Consider the following 18,209-nt stretch of genomic DNA (forward strand, 5'->3'; position numbering starts at 1 on the left):
ATTTCACTCTAATATTTGCAAAGAGTCTAATATTACTTTATCAATATAAATTCCTTTTTTTTTTTTTTTAAGGAGACATTCCATCCGCTTCATATAAAAACATTTAAATTTAATTGAAAAATATTTTCAGATAAATCACTTGTATTTAAAATAATTTACCCAAACTTATTTGCTGATTCTTCAATCATTTCCCGAAGATTTTCTTTCAAAGACATGTCCATGGAATTAAACTTCTGTTTCACTTGTTTCAAAGGCAAACTGAAAACAGAAGGAAAAAATCACCAACAGATAAAGAGCCAAAAGAAACAAATATTCTACATTGCTTTCATAAGGCATTAAGATCTGGTAGTTTAGCAAGCAAAGTCTGACTGAGCTTGTTCTCCTCTAGTCATTGAAGAGCAGGCATAAGAATGCACAAGTCACTTTCAAATCGACTATTCAGTAAAGGCATACAGCTGAATTATTCTTCATACAGTAAGACACAGTTGCACAGCTCAACTGAGACTCCACAACCAACTCACAGCCCTACAATCACATTTAAAAAACAACATACTGAGTACCTGTAAGCTTAAATAACTTGACTCTAGTCTGAATAATTTTATATAACCCAGTGAAAAAATGATCCCTTAATTGAGAACCAAATTTTTAAAACTCACCCCATGTCAGCCAAAAACTCCTGCAGCCGCTTCTGACCTTGTACTGACCAGAGCTTGAGGTTAGCAGAGGTATATGATGTATTACAGAGACTTTCATACAGAGACCAGTGCTGATAAAGTGCCAGGCGCAGACTGAACAGGAATTATAGAAAATAATTTTAAGCATATATATTCTTTGAAGTTACAGACAGTTAGAGAACTCTAACTAGCAGGTGCCTTCAATTGCCCTTATGTATTGTATGTCTAAACGTTGTGAAAAGATGTAGGTACATGTAACACCACAAGACAACAAACCCTGACATCTAACTAGATCTGTAGAGTTGAGCTGAAGTGAAGCTATACAAGATACTGAAAGAGACTCATGTTCAACAGGCCGTCCACATTTTCTTTTTTTTCTCTAATTCTGTTCTCAGCAGGAAAGCAGCTTGGGATTTTTTTCTGTTGATATAAACTCAGCTGGGGCGCATCAAGTAGGCAGGGTTTGATTTTGCCAGATTTAAGGCAAGGATACTCGTATTCAAATGCTATTCGCATGCAATCAATGGACAGGGAATTTTCCTCATCCTCATTGCGGTGGTTATGGCGAGACACGTGGCGCTGCAGGATTCCAATATCAGTCACATACTTCATTCTTAAAAAAAAAAAAAAAAAGAAAGAAAGGTCACTTGGCTATCTTCCTTTGTATCATTATATTTGAATAGGAGAACACAAAATGCTTCCTGAAGATTACACTTTCATCAGAAAGCAGCACAGAAAACCACAGGCACATCTCAGAAGAACAACTTGCTAATAGTCTCTCAATACTCAGCTATACACCCAGGCAATTAAGGTTAAAATAAAACACACTCAGACAGACAGAGCAATGAATCAAATCCTAATTACATTTATCTTGTTACAGAGATCAGTGTATTAGTAAAAATAGAATATCAGATGTAAGGTTTGCGTGTGTACTACTTGAATCCTGATGGTATCTCATAGAAAAGAAATGGGTTGAGAAAGGAAAAGAATTGGAACTTGTCTTTTCCAAAATAGGAAAGGAAACAGGAGTCTACAGAACATACAGATTTGTTCCCTGTAAAAAAAACTGCATCAGTCACACTGATATAAGCTACTAGTGAACACCATTTCTTCATTAGAAGTTATTTTTCACTATTTTATAAAAGCCAAATAAGTTTACAAATTCCAAATAGTCGAAAAGAGTTTCTCTGAAGTATATTCCTGTTTTTATAAGGCACTAGATTGCTTTTAATCATAAATATATTTAATGCCATTTTTCATAATTGTGCAACATTAAATTCCCACGTTTTATGAGCTTATATAATTGCTTGTATTAGTTGCTAAAAAAAAAAAAAGGGAAAAAACTTTCTTACTGGGTAATTTTATCTTGGACCCACTGATCTGTTAGGCCAACAATAGCCCACCTGAAATCGGGAAAACAAACAAACAAAAAGTTAAAAAAAAAATCCTGGAAGGTGTATTATATTTAAATATTTAAGTATGTAACAGAACAAGTCAAAAACACTATTCATCATCTGTGCATAGAAGTCAGTTACAAGGTTATATGCTCTTATTTCTAATCCGTTATGCAGCTGGGTCCTCCAAGTTAAGACAGACATTCACATAGGAAATAAGCTGCTATCTCATGCTGAAATCACAGTTTGGGAAAATCTTGCATCTTTTTACTGTGCAATTATTTTCCAGCCTTTACAAGAAGTGGTAACAGAAACATACCACAACATGTCATTCAAGTCTTTAGACATTATCCACGCCAGATCAAACATCACCATCGCAGACTACAAGAAAGGAAAGCAAAAAGAGGGGGTAAATGAACACAAAGTTCTCACTTCATTATGCAAACAGAAAACTTAAATTTGCCAATCTACAAGTCATGATTGAGTGTGACAATCTACCAGCATCTTACTTTAAAACATCAAGTAAACAGAAAAGTATTTTATAAAGCTCTGCAAGTCTGCAATTTGTAACATCTGTAATAGTCTGACACATTCAAAACTTAGAAAGGCAAACAAGCTCCCCATATCTTTAAGTCTTTGCACAAAAGTACTCTTGTGCATAGACGCACTTCTACCAAAATAAAAATGAAAATAAAAATCCACTGTTAGTTTTTCTATACTAACATTAAAGATATCAAGCAACAAGAATGTTAGTAGTTCTGTTCCAGCTTTTTTCTCCCACTGTTAACACTGTATTACACACTGCCACGCAGCTGCCATTACCTCCCCAGCCAACTGGGATGTTTCTGGGACATCTCTAATTCATTAACAGGAAAAACAGATGTACACAGCCAGAAAACTTTAGTAAGTCACACTACTTGTTTATCCATTACTCATCTTACCATATATAATAAAGACAATTATGTAAGTCATTTACAAATTATACTAAATTAAGGTGATTGGGTAATATCCAACATCAGAATTACTGGCACCTTGTAATTTTGTGGAGAATGAGCTGATACTTACTGAGGTCCCATGGTATTCATATTGCTCGTAATCAAAAAGAATTTCACGTCTAAAAGAGGAAAAAATAAGTGTGACTGAGTGGAAAACCAGACTTATCCAATTCAAAATATAAACCTGAGCTGTGAAATAATTTCATTTCATTTTAGCGATGAATTTGGAAAAAAAAAATTAATCCTTGATTCCTCAAATTCTGTTTCTTTTTTTCCTGATCATTTCATTTAAAAATACTGGGATTACAAAGAAAGAGGTTCAAATTTCATCCTAAGATAGACAAGCTAATAGCACTGCTTAACAGTGAAGCTCTGCACCTTTTGCTCTTTTATTTATAAACAATTACTTACAATTACCATCCACATAAACATTTTAGTTTTTTGCGTATATAAATACATTTCTCCATTTTCTGCAAGTTAAAACCAAAGCATATTGCACACAAAGCACCACAGTACCAAAATGTGCAAAGAAAACATCGGATGTACACAACACAGAAAACCTGAAGCTCACCTGCGTGCCTCCCATTCTCGCCTTTGTCGCCTTTTCATTGTTCTCTCTATTACCTCCTGCAAATTAATTTGGACATTAAAATGCTAAAAAAAAAACCACTCCAATAAGTTAGCACTTATCCAGTTAGTTAAGTGACTAACTCTTCATTAAAAGAGGAATTATTTCTATTTATGATATTTAACGGGAAAAAGAATTATCATTAAACTTTTCCTAGGAACATACTCAAAGTCACGTCATCTTCCTATGCTAGCACTGATTTAGCTAATCTACATAGATAAAAGGAATTTCAATACTACCAACACTGCATCTTACCATTTTATAACATAAAAATGACACTGATGAAAAATAAAGATCATTAATCAAGCTTGGAACAGAGGAACTTGGTGTATATTTATGCTCTCTAAAAAGCATCATCATCTTCAAAACTCAGATCAAAGAGATCTATGTACTTTACAGATTCAAAAGCAGCTTTTGCACATGCTGGTTATGATTTGTCTTTCATTTTCTAGTACTGGTTCTTCCTGATTAAGTACTCTCCCGGATTAGGAGGAAGAAGTGTATAATGTTAATAGAACCAACCAATAGAACAATCATCTATACAAAGTTTGAGAATGTTTTTAGATCCAATAGGATCTGTTGCTAGCCCTGTGCCTTTGCCTCCTTGCTTGATAAAAACAGGTAATGTGCTACAAATAAAACATGTTAAATTGACTTGTTCATGCCTGTACCACAATATACTTGTGTTAGTTTACTGCCCCAAAGGCAGACAAAATATATTTCTAAATTGTTTGTGAGCTTTTATCTTCTCAAACAATTATTGCAAAATACATAAAAAATAGTTTATATCTAAATTGGTTGTTTTGCTGAACTCAAAAGTCCAGAGCACATAACCAGAGAGAAGTCTCCTGGGTTAAGCAATTACGTGAGGACAGAGTTACATACTCAGTAACTAATCAGTTTTAACACGTTTTGATAAGCAGAAAATATTTCAGTGCAAATCAAAAAAACAATCTGTGCAAGTGAAACTCTAGTCGCAGAGTATTTTTTACTCACACACTTAATTTTATACCAATTTTTATATGTTATTGCCATTCCTTATCTGCTCTGAGGACTTATAATAACTACTTTATTTTCCTTTTTCAGAAAATGAAGCATGAGAAACAAACCTCTTCAAACCGTCTGCGCTTATCTGAAGGCTCTGAGCCATCACTTTCATTCTCTGACTCCTCTTCTTCGTCCTCTTCATCTCTGAAGATATCATCATAAGCAGGAACATCAAGATCATCATCTTGCTTAACTAACAGCTTAATCTAGCAAGAATAAAAAGATATTTTTCAGCAAGGTACCATTTCAAACAACAAATGAGAAAGCTTCAGAAACTTCAGAAGTGAAACAGAAACCTCATTTTGGCTGTTATCCATTCCTGGTATTAAAAAGCAGTACTTGTGTTTTTACGAAGACCGTGCTTATTTATCCAACACAAGAGTAGAAATTGCATTCTTCTTCAAATAAATAATATCATAGAGCATTGCATGGAAGAACTGTTCGTGGCTGTTACACACCGTGGGATGCTTATCTTCTGATTTGTACCAGTGTGAGGTGCAGAAATAGATCTAGGTGCTTACTACTGACAGCTATCACAGCACTAGCAGTATACATTTTTATAACTCAAAACAGTATTTTTTCTGATCTAACAATATTAGTGGATGTCTGCGTCAGTAATGCTCATTTTCTGACTGCTAGCAATTCTGCAAAACACAGAAAAGCACTGGGGTACCCTCCCACCCCACAGAACAGAAACAGTTTGTTACAATACAAGCTGTAAGAAAAGCTCAGCTTACCTGTGTCTCATTGTAAACATTCACTATATTGATAGGTCTGTGGCTGTCACACACAAAAAAATAAGTGTCTTCTTCAGGCTGCAAGATCTCCAACAGGTCAACATTGGCACCACAATTAATAAAAACAAAATATTTGAACTGCAAACAAAACCAAAACAAACACTTTTAATTTTAATTAGTGGGAAATGCAAAATACTGCAAACACCTACACAAAACCCCCAAAGCACTCACCACTGCCAAACCAACATTTACTTCCTGGCATTAGATGACCCAAAGAAGGAAAAACGTGCAAGACAACAGACCATACTTAATTAGGACATTGGACACCCGATACCACCACCTCTCACATCCCAAAATGTGTGCGAGCTGAAGTTGAATCAATAAGAAATGACCTGATATTAATAATATTAATAATAATAATAATAATAATAATAATAAAGACCTTGACACATTTGGAAGCAGTATATTAAAACTTAACCACTGTGTTGAGGTAAGAAATCATACAAATTACATTAAGAGCTGACATTTTAAGTTGGGGAAAGGACAGAAATACGTGTCTCTATACAAAGAGCTGCAACTTTTCTTTTTACCTGATCTTTATGCTCAAGAAAGGCAGTTTCAAGTTCTTGCCATCCAGACACAGGGACTAGCGTATACTGCACGTGATCACATTGAAACAAAGCCTGAAATGAAGCAAACAGCTGTCAGCTATGGTGGGAAACAATCTCTTCCACATTAGTGCATTGCGCTATAACTCTATTCCATACAAATCTTTGTCTTGGAGACATCCAAGCTGACAACTTGACATTGAATCTGAGAGTATGGCTTACTGAGAATCCATGTTATGATTCACAAAGAAAACATTTCACAAAATCAGTTTAAACTTTTATCCTTTTCTGAGTTCAAACCCATTCTAAGAATCCCAGTGACTTTCTCTTGTGTAAGCCTGCAGTGGTAACGAACAAACACTTACTTGGAGTATTTTACAAGCACATAATGCATCAACGTCTGAGGCCACAAGAAGAAGAACTCGCTGCAAAAATAACAGAGTAACAGCATTAATATATTAACGAAGGGGAGAAATTCAGCAAGCTGGTATATGAGGTGTGTGACTGGGGGATGAGAAAGGGAGAAATTTAGGCAGAGATCGCTATAAGCACGGAACAGGACGGATCTAAAGAGGCACCGCAACAAAAGAAGCGATTTGGATCCCAGTAAACGTGAACAACGAGCAGCCCCGCTTAACGCGGTGAAATCACACCCAAAGCGCCCGTGGCTCGGCGCAGTCGCGGCCGTGCAGCCCCCGCTCGCAGCCCGGCGCGGCGCTGGTCGGAGCCGGGCGCTGCGCGCCTCAAACGGGCAGAGCTCTCAGCATCGGGAACGGCCTCTGACAAAGAAAGTCTGGGGCAAAAACAGGGCTGAGGAATGCCGGATCCAGCCCACATCCGGGTCAGCTTATCTTCTGCTTTGTTTTCGTGCGAGGGTTCCTTCTCAAAGCCGGAGCAGCTGGGACAAACGCCTTCTATCGCACAGTCAGTGAAAGTTCCGCGGGCAGAGCGCGACGGAGCGGCCAAGGAAAGAAAGCCTTCCCGCTTCGGGCCGCGGGGCAAAACCGAGCTTCGAGGAAAGCGGGCGGCAGGGCTCGCTGCGGGGCGCGGGGTAACGCGGCTCCGGCAGGCAGCGTTACGGCAGTTAAAAAGGTACTTTAAAAAGGAGAGAAAAAAAAGAAAAAAAAGTAGGGATGCCTCTGTTAAACAAAGGACCGGCAGATCGGCGCTGCGCTGAGCGCAGCCGGCCCGAACCGCGCGCTCCCGCACAGCGCTCCCGTCCCGCACAGCGCTCCCGCCGACCCCCGCCCGCCTCCTCCCGAGCGCAGCCCGCGATTCCCCCCGCGGCCTCGGGACGAGCGGGGCGGTCGCCTCAGTCCCACCGCTGACCGAGCCGGGCGTTCCGCGAGGCGGTCCCGGACAGCGGAACGGGGAGAGGCGCCCCGCCCGCCTCCTGGGGCCCCGGTGCCGCGCCGCCCGCACCTGGCTAACGATCACGTCGTAGAACTCCCGGCGGCAGTCGGTGACGAACATGGCGGCAACGAGGAGAGCGCTGAGGGAACGGCGGCGGCCGCGAGCCGCCCCCACTCAAAGTGGGCGCCAAAACAGCGCCGCTTCCCATTGGCCGATGGAAAAGCAGCCGTCGTCACTTCGCGTCGCGGATTGGGCGAACTGTCATCCGGGTGTTCGCCAATGAGATTGGCAAAAGAGAGACGCGACAGCGAGGCGGGCCAATCGCAGCGGGCCCGGCTCAGCCGGAAGCACCGTGCCAGGCTCTGTTACCGTCGCCGCCATCTTTGCTGGGGGCAGTTTGCTTACTTTGCCGGGAAAACGCACGGAGAACGAACGGGAAGCGGGGCGTCTCGGCGCTCGGTAGCGACGAACGGGCTGAGCGGTCAAAAACCGCCACCGCAACGGCCCCAACGGCCGGCGTCACCTCCGAGCTTCTGCCCTCACCCAAGATGGCGGCCGGGGGGCGGTGCCGGGGGCGGTGGAGCCGCGTCCGGCGGCGGAGCGGCCGCGCCCGCCTTCAGCAGCAGCAGCGGTAGCGACTCCGCGCCACGCGCCGCGCCGCCGCCATGGTGAGGCCTGGGGGGCGGCGGGGCACCGCGGGGGGAGCGCCGCAGGGGGCGGCGGAGCTCGGGGCCGTAACGCTGCCCGGGCCGAGGCGCCGCTGACGCGGCTGTTTCCTCCCGCAGTTCTCCTTCAACATGTTCGACCATCCCATCCCCCGCGTCTTCCAGAACCGCTTCTCCACGCAGTACCGCTGCTTCTCGGTGTCCATGCTGGCCGGGCCTAATGACAGATCAGATGTGGAGAAAGGCGGGAAGAGTATGTGCCTGTTTTCTTTGACTTGTAGCCCGTCCGGGTTGGGCGGCGGGACGGGCCGGGCGCCGGGCCGCGGTCACGGCAGGGGCTGCGCGGAGCTGCTGGGAAAAGAGCCGTCCGGGCTGCGGGACGGGGCGGGGGGGGGGGGGGGGGGGGGGGGGAGCGCGAGCCGGGCCGCCGTTCTGCCGGGTTCGGACGCGGCCGTGACAGCGCGGCGAGCCGTGACGGATCCTGCGTGATTTCTTGCTCAGAAAGGAGTTTGTGCGAGTTTTCAGAACAAACGTAACCGCGGTGATGATGAAATTGTGTTACATTTTGTTTGTGCAGTCGTAATTTTCCTGATCTCGCTTTCTTTTTCATATCTGCAGTAATTATGCCACCGTCTGCTTTGGATCAGCTCAGTAAGTGAATGTTTGGTTCTGGACTAACAGCGTTATGAAAGGAAAAGAGCAGAAATACGTGAGCAGATTCATTACCAAATAGCACAGCAGTTTGGATGTCTGCTTAGTCCTGATCAAATCAAGAACGTGAGATAAGTTCATTAGAAGGTGTAGCCGTGAGGTTTTGTGCAGGTGAGAAGCCGGGCGGCAGCGGGCTGCCTGTGGCTGCGTTCAGACACACCGCTGAGGCGTTGGGCTGCTCGAGAGGTGAGCCCGTATTTATGGACTGCTGGTAACAGAGTGGTCAGCCAACGGTTTCTTATCTCCGCCTGCTGGTTCTGGGCGCTGTTGTCTGAAGGAAATCCTGTCTTCAAAAAGAAAATGTGAAAATGAACATTGAAAGAGCTGAGGCTGTTTATTGGGCTCCTTAGTTCAGGCCTTTTTTTCACCCTCTGAATTGTAGTCTTTATTCTTAAATTCTGACATAATAATTTTTTATCTTTAATAATTTTTTATCTTTAAAATAGGCAAGAGATGATGATATTAACTAGGTAGGAGCTAACTTATCATAGCAGAAGGGTGTAACAATAATACATTCCTGTACTAAAATAATACCCAGTGCCTGCTCATCTCTGAGCTCAGGGTGATGTGAGTGCTAATCCCAGATCTTGGTGTAAACTGAGGCATTTAAGCTCAAAGTGCAGTGGTAATACAGCGTCATGTATCTCCATTCTCTCCTGATATGTAGTTTTGAGAAGCTGAAATAATGGTGTGAGGGAAATCCTTTCCTATACCATGGCTCATGCTTTTGCAAATGTTCAATCCGTGAAAACTTCAGAACTGTGCTGTATTTTCTTTCTCCTCTCTCTCAGGCCGACTTAATATAACTTATCCAATGCTGTTTAAGCTGACTAATAAAAATTCAGACCGAATGACGCACTGTGGAGTGCTTGAATTCGTGGCTGACGAGGGCATATGTTACCTGCCACACTGGGTGAGTTGTCTTATGCTGAGCTGTCAGAACCTGAAGAGCAGGATTAAGGAGCTGCCGGGGTAATATTAAAGAGATATAATGTTTCTTGAAATTGCCTGTCTTTGCTAGTCATGATCCTAAAGCAGCTTTCAGTCACAGCTCAGGTTTCTCTCAGTGTGAGTTTAACCAAAACAAAGCAGGATGTTACTTAGGATGCACCTGTTTTCTTCCTGAAATTAAAACACAGCAATCTGGTGCATTTCAGGGAAGACAGTGGCTTTGGCAAAATGAAGAGAATTAAAAACTGTGTTAATATAGTGGTTTGTATCTTTTCATTCTCACAGATGATGCAGAACTTGCTGCTGGAAGAGGGAGGCCTGGTACAAGTGGAGAGTGTTAATCTTCAAGTTGCCACTTACTCAAAATTTCAACCACAGAGTCCAGATTTTCTCGACATCACCAATCCCAAAGCTGTGTATCCTTTCATTGATGGAGAAGGGAAGAAAAGTTTTCTCCCAAGTTGTAATGATGCAGAGCTATCTTTTTGGGCACACCTCATGGTTTTCTGGTGGTAGGTAGCACTACTGCCATTTCTGAAAAACAAAGAAAAAAGAGCGTATGTTGCAAAATGTTGACACAAAGTGTATCATGGGGTATAAATAAGCATGAGCCTTGGCTGAAAGTCCCCTGAGTTTAAGTGTCCTAGAGAAGAACATCTACAGAAGGATTTGTATACCTTAATGTTCATTAAAAGGCAATCTAATTTACTGATGGTTTTAAAACGTGTTTGAGAGAACAAAGATCAGAGTTTCATAGCATAGTAACTGTAAAGCTTTGATCTTTCACTGGAAAAATAAATCTTAACATACTCCAAAGATTAGAAAATGCATTGAGAAACTTTGCTTGTCTAACTACTGGAGATGTTATTGCCATCAACTACAATGAAAAGGTACAGTATGCAGCACCATCCAATGTAGGTTTCATTTATATACCATCGATCTGGTGAAACAAATTCAGTTCCATGTAAAGTACTTCATAGTTGAGTATTGTGGCCGCATAAATACTTTGACTACATCTTGTGATAGATAGATAGATAGATAGATAGATAGATAGATAATTTTAGATGTGAGTTAGTAGGTGAAGCTTTTGACAGCACACATGTTGATCAATTTGGGATTGTAGACTAAGCACAATTCTTGATGCCTAAATAATCACCATAGAGTTGTATAATATTGGCAAATAATCACAAATGGTAGATTTTGCAGTCAGTTTGCTGTTGGAGAAAGAAAGAGGTCAGTTCAGTCATCTTTTTACCCACAAGGTGGGGTAAGAATACTGCTGATGTTCTTACAAATCATGAGAAAAAATTATTCTGAATACAAAATTTAATTTCAGAAGTGCAGATGAAGGTACAGTAAGAGTGCAGCACGATAGAGTCTAGGTAGGTTCACTAGTGCATATATGTAGCATCTTCAATAAAAATCTTTGTTGTCATGTTTTCTAGAGACTCTGAAGTATTCAGTCCTTAGCCTAGAGAGCACTTCAGTTTGTTTGAAGGTTTCTGAAGGGAGGGATTTAGCTATGGTTTTCTTACATGTAAGATAAAATGCATCCATTTTAAGATGTGCAATCTTAAAATATTCAAAACTGTTTCAGATCTACGAGCTTCGGGTAATGGAGACCAAGCCAGATAAAGCTGTGTCCATCATAGAATGTGATATGAATGTAAGTTACTACTACTGTGGGAAGTCTGGTTTTACTGTGCCTTTGCAAAAGGAGAGGGCATCTCAAACTGGTAGCACTGGGCACTAGGAGAGGTAGCATCAGACAGGATAGGGAAGGTGACTCATTGAAGAGCGCCTCTGTAACCACATCTCTGCTCAAGTGCTACACTTATGTGCCATCAGGCGACTCTGGTGCCTGGAATGTTATATTTAGATTCAACACGTTTTATAATCTGAAGAGTCTTATTTAACAACCTTGTGTTGATTAAATCTCCGATGGCACTGAGTTCTGTTGTACTGATCTGTTTCAATTACATGCTAAGGTTCATCCCTGGGGAGGCTTTTTGTTTATATGTATATATTTAATATTAAAGCCTCAGTTTTTCCTTGTGATTTCTAGATTAGGGTTGGAACAATAGTTTGTGGATTCTGAGGAATAGTAGTATAAAACTTACGATTGAAAGAGAAATACTTGTGCTTCTTTACCCTATGTCAATAGGTGGATTTTGATGCTCCTTTGGGGTACAAAGAACCAGAAAGAAGTGCTCAACATGAAGAGACCACAGTACGTTAAGCTTCTGTTTTGCAAATTGTGTTCCCTAGTAATCTGCCTCCGTTGTGAGGGAGCAGTGTATACCAATATATGTATATATTTTTTTCCTGAAACAACTTAAGTCTAAAACTTACTGACCTGATGCTTTTGCTTGAGAGATGGTTGTTTAACAGCTGTTAGCTTTTGGAAATGGATTTTTCTAAGGCTTTGTTTGGTCAGAAGTTTATGGAGCAGTTTACATTTATTTTGCTTATCACAACATGAACACCATGAAGTAACTTGTTTTTTGTCTGCCAGGATGTTGAAGCAGACCACAGTGGTTATGTGAGCGACGTAGGATTCCGTGTAAGTCCTCTCTTTCTGCTCTTTTCTGAATGCTGTGAAATGGTGAGGGAGGGTTGGGGTGTGGTTGTCATTAACCAGCAGCTGTCTGCAGATGCTTTGTGGTGTTTACAGCCAGTGATAGTATGACTTGTCCTTAATGTGCCAGTCCAAAAACAGCTGGAACAAACTCCTACAACCAGGGTTTATCAGCTTACTACATGTACAAAAAAACCATTCTGAATCAAACTAAAGATTATAGAAGGCTTTTTGGTGGTGTTTTTTTATTATAGCAGAATGTAATATCCCTGTGCTTTCAAATACGAGCTGCTATTAAATTAAAGCTCACATTTGTATACACAGGCATTCTCTGGCTCTGGGAACAGGTTGGATGGCAAGAAGAAAGGTGTTGAGCCCAGTCCGTCACCAATTAAACCAGGAGACATTCGAAGGTATGTGGTTTTTCAGTTGTCAACAAATGAAGCATCAGTGTTTGAGAACAGTGTTTCTTCTTTAATGTATTTATGCCTCTTTTCCAGAGGAATACCCAACTATGACTTCAAGATTGGTAGAATCACGTTCATTAGAAACTCGCGTCCGCTGGTTAAGAAAGTGGAAGAGGTCAGTGAAGTTGGGTGCTGCCATTTGTGCACAGAACTAGAAGGTTCAAACCATTGTCCATGTTTGTTTCCTCTCTCCATACTCAATTTTTCCCAGAACACTTATGTTATGAAGATGTATTAGTGAGTTTGCTTTAGATTAAGTCTAAAGCTGATGTGAGCTGATGTGAGATTGGACCGATGCAAGCTGAATGAGCTCGTGAACGCTTGTTGCAGATGGTGCGTCGTGGAAATGCTAGTGTTTCATTTTTGGAAAGAAAGCAGTAATTGTGTAGATTAAGGATGTGAAAGATGGATGGTCTTTTGCCACTCTGATGGAGTATTCTTTATAACAATCGCTCAGCTTTGATCATTCTCGAGCAGTGAGCAGAGAGGTGATGCCCTTTTTTCTCTGCATCCAGGATGAAGCTGGCAGCCGGTTCATTGCCTTCTCAGGGGAGGGGCAGTCCCTGCGCAAGAAGGGAAGAAAGCCCTGAGGTGTGGGACCCTCATTCTGCCAGGAGGAAAACAAAATAAGAATTGCAGCATATTGGATGTTAGTTATTGCAGTTGCAAGACAAGAACTGCGCTGTCAGGCGGTGTTGATTTTCACTTGAAAATTAAGTTCTAGGAATTCTTTGAGTTCTAGGGATTTTTTTCCTGTGCAGTGCAAAGGGGGAGGTGTGTCCTGGGTAAGTGTGAGAAGCAAAAGCAGCTCTTAGCAAACGGCCTGCCCTCTTCTCTCCTGGTGCCGGCGCTCTCGTGTGGCTGTGCTCAGTACTTTCTCCTCCGTGTCGGCACCGTGCAGGTGAGCTTTGTGCTGTGGTGCAGCCCTGCGTGTGGGGTGATCGTAGCTCCAGTGCTGGGAGGTGATGCAGCCCAAGGAACTCAGGTTCTGATGCTCTTTATAATTAGTAACATGCCTCGTAATAACTAGAGAACCTCTTGTTGCAATCTGGGGGGAGACAGCCGCCTCACCTCAGGCACGGGACTGCTCGGGGAGGTGGGATCTCAGTAATAAACAAAGCTGCGCTCCTTCCTCAGTCGTGGCTTACAACCTGAAGTAAACGTTCCTAAATAACCAACGTGCCGTGCCGGAGTGCTGCTTTCCGGGGGGAAAGGAGGGGAGGTGGGCGGCGTTCGGGCTGAGGGGGGCGGGGCCGCGGCGGGGTCACGTGCTCAGCACGCAGCCCCGGGGCGGCCATTAGCCGAAGGGCGCGGCGACGCGACGGCCGCTTTGTGCCGCCCCGCGCCATTGGCCAGGCGCGCGGGCCGCTCCTGTAAGCGCGGCGGCGATTGGCGGCGGAGCGCCGAGAGGGACGAGCGGCGGGGACGGCATGGCCGGCGCTGAGAGCTGGCGGGTGAGCGGGGGTCGGCGGGCGGCTCCCCTCGGCCTCGCGGCTCCTTTCCCCTCAGCGTCCGCTCTGTCCGCAGCCTCCGCGGCCGTGCGAGGACTACTGGTGGGAGTGGAAGCACTGCCGAGGGCTGCGGCACGCCTTCCACCACTACTACGCGCACGGAGAGCTGCCCGCCTGCGGCCGCTGGCGAGACGACTACGCCGCCTGCCGCGCCTGGGAGAAGGACCGCGCCGCCGCCGCGCGGGTACCGCCGGGTCTGGGGGCGGGGAGGAGAGCGGAGGGGACGGGACGGGACGGGAGGGGCTGGGCTGCGCTGCATGTGCTGCCTGCGGCGCCGGGGTCGGCACAGCGGCCGTGTGCGTTTCAGGAGGCGCTGTGCGAGAGCGAACGAGCGCGGGTCCTGGAGCGGAAGAAGCACGGCGCGGTGTGGGCGCTGCGGAGCAGCCCGCCGCCCGACTGGCACCGCCCGCTGCAGGACGGCGCGGCCAAGTAGCGGCGCTGCCCGCGGGGTCTGCCGTCACCTGCCGCGCCGCTGCCCGCCCGCACTTCGGTTCCGGTCAGAAAACGTAGTAATAAACACCCGCTGTGGGACGAAGTCAGGCGCTGAGTTTGATTCGGGTCCCGTGCGGGCGTTCGGCTCTCAGCGCAGCAGCACCGCAGCCGGCTGCACGGCACGGCGCGGCGCGGCACGGCCCGGCCCGGCCTGGCACGACGCGGCGCACCGCCGGGTGGGGACGTGGAACCGAGCTGGGACCGCATCCCGCCGGCACGGGGCTGGCACAGCGCGTTCGGAAAGCATTGCCTGGTTCGGCCCTGCCGTGTGAGAGCTCCTGAGCGCTGTGGACTGAAATACGGCCGCTGCTGGAGAGCAGCTCTTGAACAGCGGCGTGCGTTCCTTCTGTTTACTACGAAAATAAAGTTTTAACTGACCAAAGCGAGATCTGTTTTGGCTTAGGGCAAACGCTACCAGAGACTTACTGCATTCTTTACCAGGTAATAAAGAAGCTATTTTCCCTTTGTCAAGGGAAAAATTTTCCATCCCTTTTCCCTCTGTTATATTAAAAACCACTGAAATCTGAAGCAGAAAAAGGCAGTGATCAGTCAGCCACTGCCTCCCTGCTGGTATGGTCTCATGTGATGACTGCAGTGTTCCTCCCTCGCATTTTAAGAGCTTTTGTATTTGTGGTTTATGCAGAGCAAAACCAGCGCTCTGCAGGAGCACATGGAGAGATGAGGCACAGCTCTGCTGCATGTTTTATTACATAGCTTGGCAGTTTAAAAAAAAAATCAAATACACTTAGAGGATTTTCTATTCATTAGTTTTTACAGTCACACGCCTACTGTGTTTGAACATGCCAAAGGAACCAGCAGTTCTCATTCCATCCTTCAGTCGGCCAAGCAGCTCACGCCAGGTGAAAAGGAACCCCATCACTGCGTGTACACCTTGGTGATATCGATGCACTTTCCTTCAGGAGGATCATAACCAGGAAGTGCTGGGGTATAATCAGGTCCATCTCTCTCAAAGGGGAACAGCTCCTCGTCCCGTCTGACTGCTGCCTGGTAGAGCTCCTCAGATTCCAGGCGCAGTTCTTGTAGTGCCTCTTGCTGAGCTTCTACGAGGCTCCGAATTGCTTCCTTCTCTGCCTTGTCTTGTTGCTGCTTATACAGAGACCACTTTTTCATAAGTAAAACTCTTCTTTCGGTCTCCTCAAATGAGAGAGGAGGAAGGCTTCGCACCCTGATGGGGAGGAGTGTGACACTGTAATAGGGAAAGTGCCCGCACCCCAAAAAGCAAAATAAAAACCACCACCACAACTCACCATACATCTAAAAAAACCCAGAATATATTTCTGTCACGCCATGCCTGTCTTGGAGGCTTCCCACAGGCATTCCAACAGCACATTCACACAACTGTGTTTTGGGTTTTTAGCAGAAACAAATGATATTTACTTTCCACATTTTTATCAGCAGCACCTCACACAAAGGCTGGCACTACACCGCAGCGTGGTGGAGAAAGAAGAAGTGTGTTTGCACCACGAATGCAAGCTCAAGGTGACAGGCAGTCTTACTTACCTGTTGCTATCTGAAAACTTCACTGGGGTTTCAAAATCCTCAATGGGAATCAGTTCTGGAGCAGCTTTTTCCAACTTTTTAATCTTCTTTTTCACACGATCCTTCTGTGCTTGCTCTCTCTTTGGATCCACTTTCTTTTTCTTCTTTGGTTGTGCTCTAGCAAGATAAATAATTACATGAATATAAGAAGATATCGCTCTCACTGAATCCAATCTAACATCCACTTAATGTTCCTAGGAACTGTTATTTCCCACTGCTTAATTTGGTCCTTGATAGTCATTCCAGCCATTACTTTTACTCAAAGAAAGCAAAATAGTTTCTGTGAGACAGCAGCAGGTGCTGTGAGACTTTCTGTAGACAGAGCCATACCTGCCTGAGAAGCCCAACCGTGAGATCCGTGCTACAGCGCAGCATTTCTGACTTGAGGAAATTCCACTGAGATTGAAGTGGGATTGGCTCCTGCTAGCTCAGCACGCAGCAGAGCAGGAAACGTGTTGAGCTACAAGCATTCCTGTCACCTCACATTAAGGAGGTCGGAGAGGGTGGTTTTACACGTCCTTTTAACACTTCCACATTTGGAAGCAAATTCAGGGAGCGAGCATTTCTCTGCCGTTGTGCTCACCGCACCAACTACTGTATGCAAGGCAGCGTGTGCCACGCTCCACAAAGACAAGGAGCCCAACGCCAGCAGAGGGCCTGCAGGCTACCGGCAGGAGGGCCGGAGCTTCACGATCCTTGCGGTCCCTTCCAACCCAAGGCTTTCTATGATTCTGTGGCTGCCCTTCCTGCCACACAGAGGGGAACTCTGAGCGTCCATGGCGCAGCCAGTAATTTACCCTGTGCCACCGCACAGACTCATACTGCAGCAAAAGCACTCCCAGTTTCCACTTCGCAGCTCCAGTGACCACAGCAGGCCCGCACGCGTGCACAAAGCGCTGCGGGCCCACGCGCGCACAAAGAACCTTCCTGATGCGAAGCGGCCTCTCCGAGGGCGGCCGCTGCCTGGCGGGATGCTTTCAGCTGAATTACATCAACACGAAACGGAGACACCGGAGCGCGACGTTCGGCGACGGGTCCGTAAGGCGCCACAGGGCGCTGCGCTCACCTGGCGGGCAGCGACGCCGTCCCGGCCAGCAGCGCCGTGTCCCAGTGGCTGCCGCGGCACGGGGCCGGGCGGGGCAGCCGGCAGCTGCGGGAGGAAAGGCACAGCGTGAGGGAGAACGGGCCGGCCGCGCGAGCGCCGCACGGGGGGCAGCCGTCGGTGCCGAGCCGCGGTGCCGGATCACGGCGGGGTTCGGGAAACGCGGCCCAGGAGTTCACACAGCGGCCCTCTCGCCGCGGCCCGTTCGGGGCAACGAAGCCGAAACGGGGACGAGACCCCCCGCCCCGGCCCGGCTGCGGGCGCGCCGCTCGGCGGGAAGGGCCGAACCCGGGGCCTCACCCCGCCGCCCCGGCCGCTCCGCGTCCTACCTGAGCCCCCGCGCGGCCGCCAGCATGGCTGCGTGCAGCTGCCGGGCCGCGCTCCCACGCCGCAAACGCCCCGCCCCGCGCAGGCCGCGCCTCCGCAGCCCCGAGCGCCTCCCGGGCCGCCCCGCGCGGTCACCCGGCGCGCCCCGCGGCCGCCGCCGGTACCTCCTGCCCGGCAGGGGGCGCTCGGCCCGGCCCGGCCCGGCCCGGCCCGGGGGGGCGGAGCGGCGGCCCTCGCGGGATCTCGCCCCCCGGCGGCCGAGGCGGGGGAACGCCGGGGCTCGGGGGCGGCTGTTTCCCGCCGGGCCGGTTTGGCGGTTGCCAGGCGCCGAGTTCCGGCGTTCGCCGGGAGCCGAGAGCGGGGGATGCGGCCGGGCGGCGGCGGCTGCGGCACGGGCGGCGCCGGGACA

The 18,209-nt window shown here is 46.6% G+C and overlaps 4 protein-coding genes across 8 annotated transcripts in view; 2 read left to right on the top strand and 2 right to left on the bottom strand.

The window, feature by feature from the left end:
• The window catches only part of CDC45 (cell division cycle 45), a 31,802-nt gene extending 23,799 nt beyond the window's left edge, over window positions 1-8,003 (bottom strand). For all 4 annotated transcript variants that reach the window (XM_090120883.1, XM_031592825.2, XM_090120882.1 and 1 more), the window contains exons 1-12: window positions 7,506-8,003; window positions 6,449-6,508; window positions 6,066-6,158; window positions 5,476-5,613; window positions 4,801-4,944; window positions 3,635-3,690; window positions 3,134-3,182; window positions 2,388-2,449; window positions 2,027-2,077; window positions 1,168-1,287; window positions 657-788; window positions 160-258 (exon numbers count right to left, since the gene is read on the bottom strand). In XM_090120883.1, the coding sequence (XP_089977009.1) occupies window positions 160-258; window positions 657-788; window positions 1,168-1,287; window positions 2,027-2,077; window positions 2,388-2,449; window positions 3,134-3,182; window positions 3,635-3,690; window positions 4,801-4,944; window positions 5,476-5,613; window positions 6,066-6,158; window positions 6,449-6,508; window positions 7,506-7,556 (1,055 nt within the window). In that variant the 5' untranslated portion in view covers window positions 7,557-8,003. The remainder of the gene's footprint in view (window positions 1-159; window positions 259-656; window positions 789-1,167; window positions 1,288-2,026; window positions 2,078-2,387; window positions 2,450-3,133; window positions 3,183-3,634; window positions 3,691-4,800; window positions 4,945-5,475; window positions 5,614-6,065; window positions 6,159-6,448; window positions 6,509-7,505) is intronic.
• On the top strand, window positions 7,974-13,986 carry UFD1 (ubiquitin recognition factor in ER associated degradation 1). The gene is made up of 12 exons (XM_031592826.2): window positions 7,974-8,104; window positions 8,222-8,354; window positions 8,720-8,752; window positions 9,604-9,725; window positions 10,049-10,179; window positions 10,581-10,653; window positions 11,361-11,429; window positions 11,928-11,993; window positions 12,279-12,326; window positions 12,666-12,754; window positions 12,842-12,923; window positions 13,324-13,986. Exons 1-12 carry the CDS (start codon window positions 8,102-8,104, stop codon window positions 13,396-13,398), a joined length of 924 nt encoding a protein of 307 aa, XP_031448686.1. The 5' UTR covers window positions 7,974-8,101; the 3' UTR covers window positions 13,399-13,986.
• A 112-nt stretch (window positions 13,987-14,098) lies between these two features.
• Window positions 14,099-15,344, top strand: C18H22orf39 (chromosome 18 C22orf39 homolog). Its single transcript, XM_031592828.2, has 3 exons — window positions 14,099-14,262; window positions 14,336-14,503; window positions 14,627-15,344. Exons 1-3 carry the CDS (start codon window positions 14,239-14,241, stop codon window positions 14,750-14,752), a joined length of 318 nt encoding a protein of 105 aa, XP_031448688.1. The 5' UTR covers window positions 14,099-14,238; the 3' UTR covers window positions 14,753-15,344.
• A 151-nt stretch (window positions 15,345-15,495) lies between these two features.
• Window positions 15,496-17,916, bottom strand: MRPL40 (mitochondrial ribosomal protein L40). 2 transcript variants are annotated; one of them, XM_031592830.2, is made up of 4 exons: window positions 17,803-17,916; window positions 17,438-17,521; window positions 16,333-16,488; window positions 15,496-15,997 (listed from the first exon to the last, which is right to left on the bottom strand). In XM_031592830.2, the coding sequence occupies exons 1-4, from the start codon at window positions 17,826-17,828 to the stop codon at window positions 15,688-15,690; spliced, it is 576 nt and encodes a 191-aa protein (XP_031448690.2). In that variant the 5' UTR covers window positions 17,829-17,916; the 3' UTR covers window positions 15,496-15,687. The 2 variants fall into 2 exon arrangements, with proteins under 2 accessions (XP_031448690.2, XP_031448691.1); XM_031592831.2 differs by lacking the exons at window positions 17,438-17,521; window positions 17,803-17,916 and adding an exon at window positions 17,169-17,409.
• Between the last annotated feature and the right edge of the window lie 293 nt (window positions 17,917-18,209).

Source organism: Phasianus colchicus, chromosome 18 (genome assembly GCF_987193195.1).
Source record: "Phasianus colchicus chromosome 18, bPhaCol1.hap1.1, whole genome shotgun sequence".
Classification (NCBI taxonomy): Eukaryota; Metazoa; Chordata; class Aves; order Galliformes; family Phasianidae; genus Phasianus; species Phasianus colchicus.

Coding starts and splice junctions, on each gene's coding strand:
- UFD1 (XM_031592826.2), top strand. Junction 10,654..11,360: donor CCATCAACTACAATGAAAAG/GTACAGTATGCA, acceptor AAACTGTTTCAG/ATCTACGAGCTTCGGGTAAT. Junction 12,327..12,665: donor TGAGCGACGTAGGATTCCGT/GTAAGTCCTCTC, acceptor TTGTATACACAG/GCATTCTCTGGCTCTGGGAA.
- C18H22orf39 (XM_031592828.2), top strand. CDS start 14,239: ATGGCCGGCGCTGAGAGCTGGCGG. Junction 14,263..14,335: donor CCGGCGCTGAGAGCTGGCGG/GTGAGCGGGGGT, acceptor CTCTGTCCGCAG/CCTCCGCGGCCGTGCGAGGA. Junction 14,504..14,626: donor ACCGCGCCGCCGCCGCGCGG/GTACCGCCGGGT, acceptor TGTGCGTTTCAG/GAGGCGCTGTGCGAGAGCGA.
- MRPL40 (XM_031592830.2), bottom strand. CDS start 17,828: ATGCTGGCGGCCGCGCGGGGGCTCAG. Junction 17,522..17,802: donor GCGGCCGCGCGGGGGCTCAG/GTAGGACGCGGA, acceptor TTCCTCCCGCAG/CTGCCGGCTGCCCCGCCCGG. Junction 15,998..16,332: donor AAGTTTTCAGATAGCAACAG/GTAAGTAAGACT, acceptor CCTCCCCATCAG/GGTGCGAAGCCTTCCTCCTC.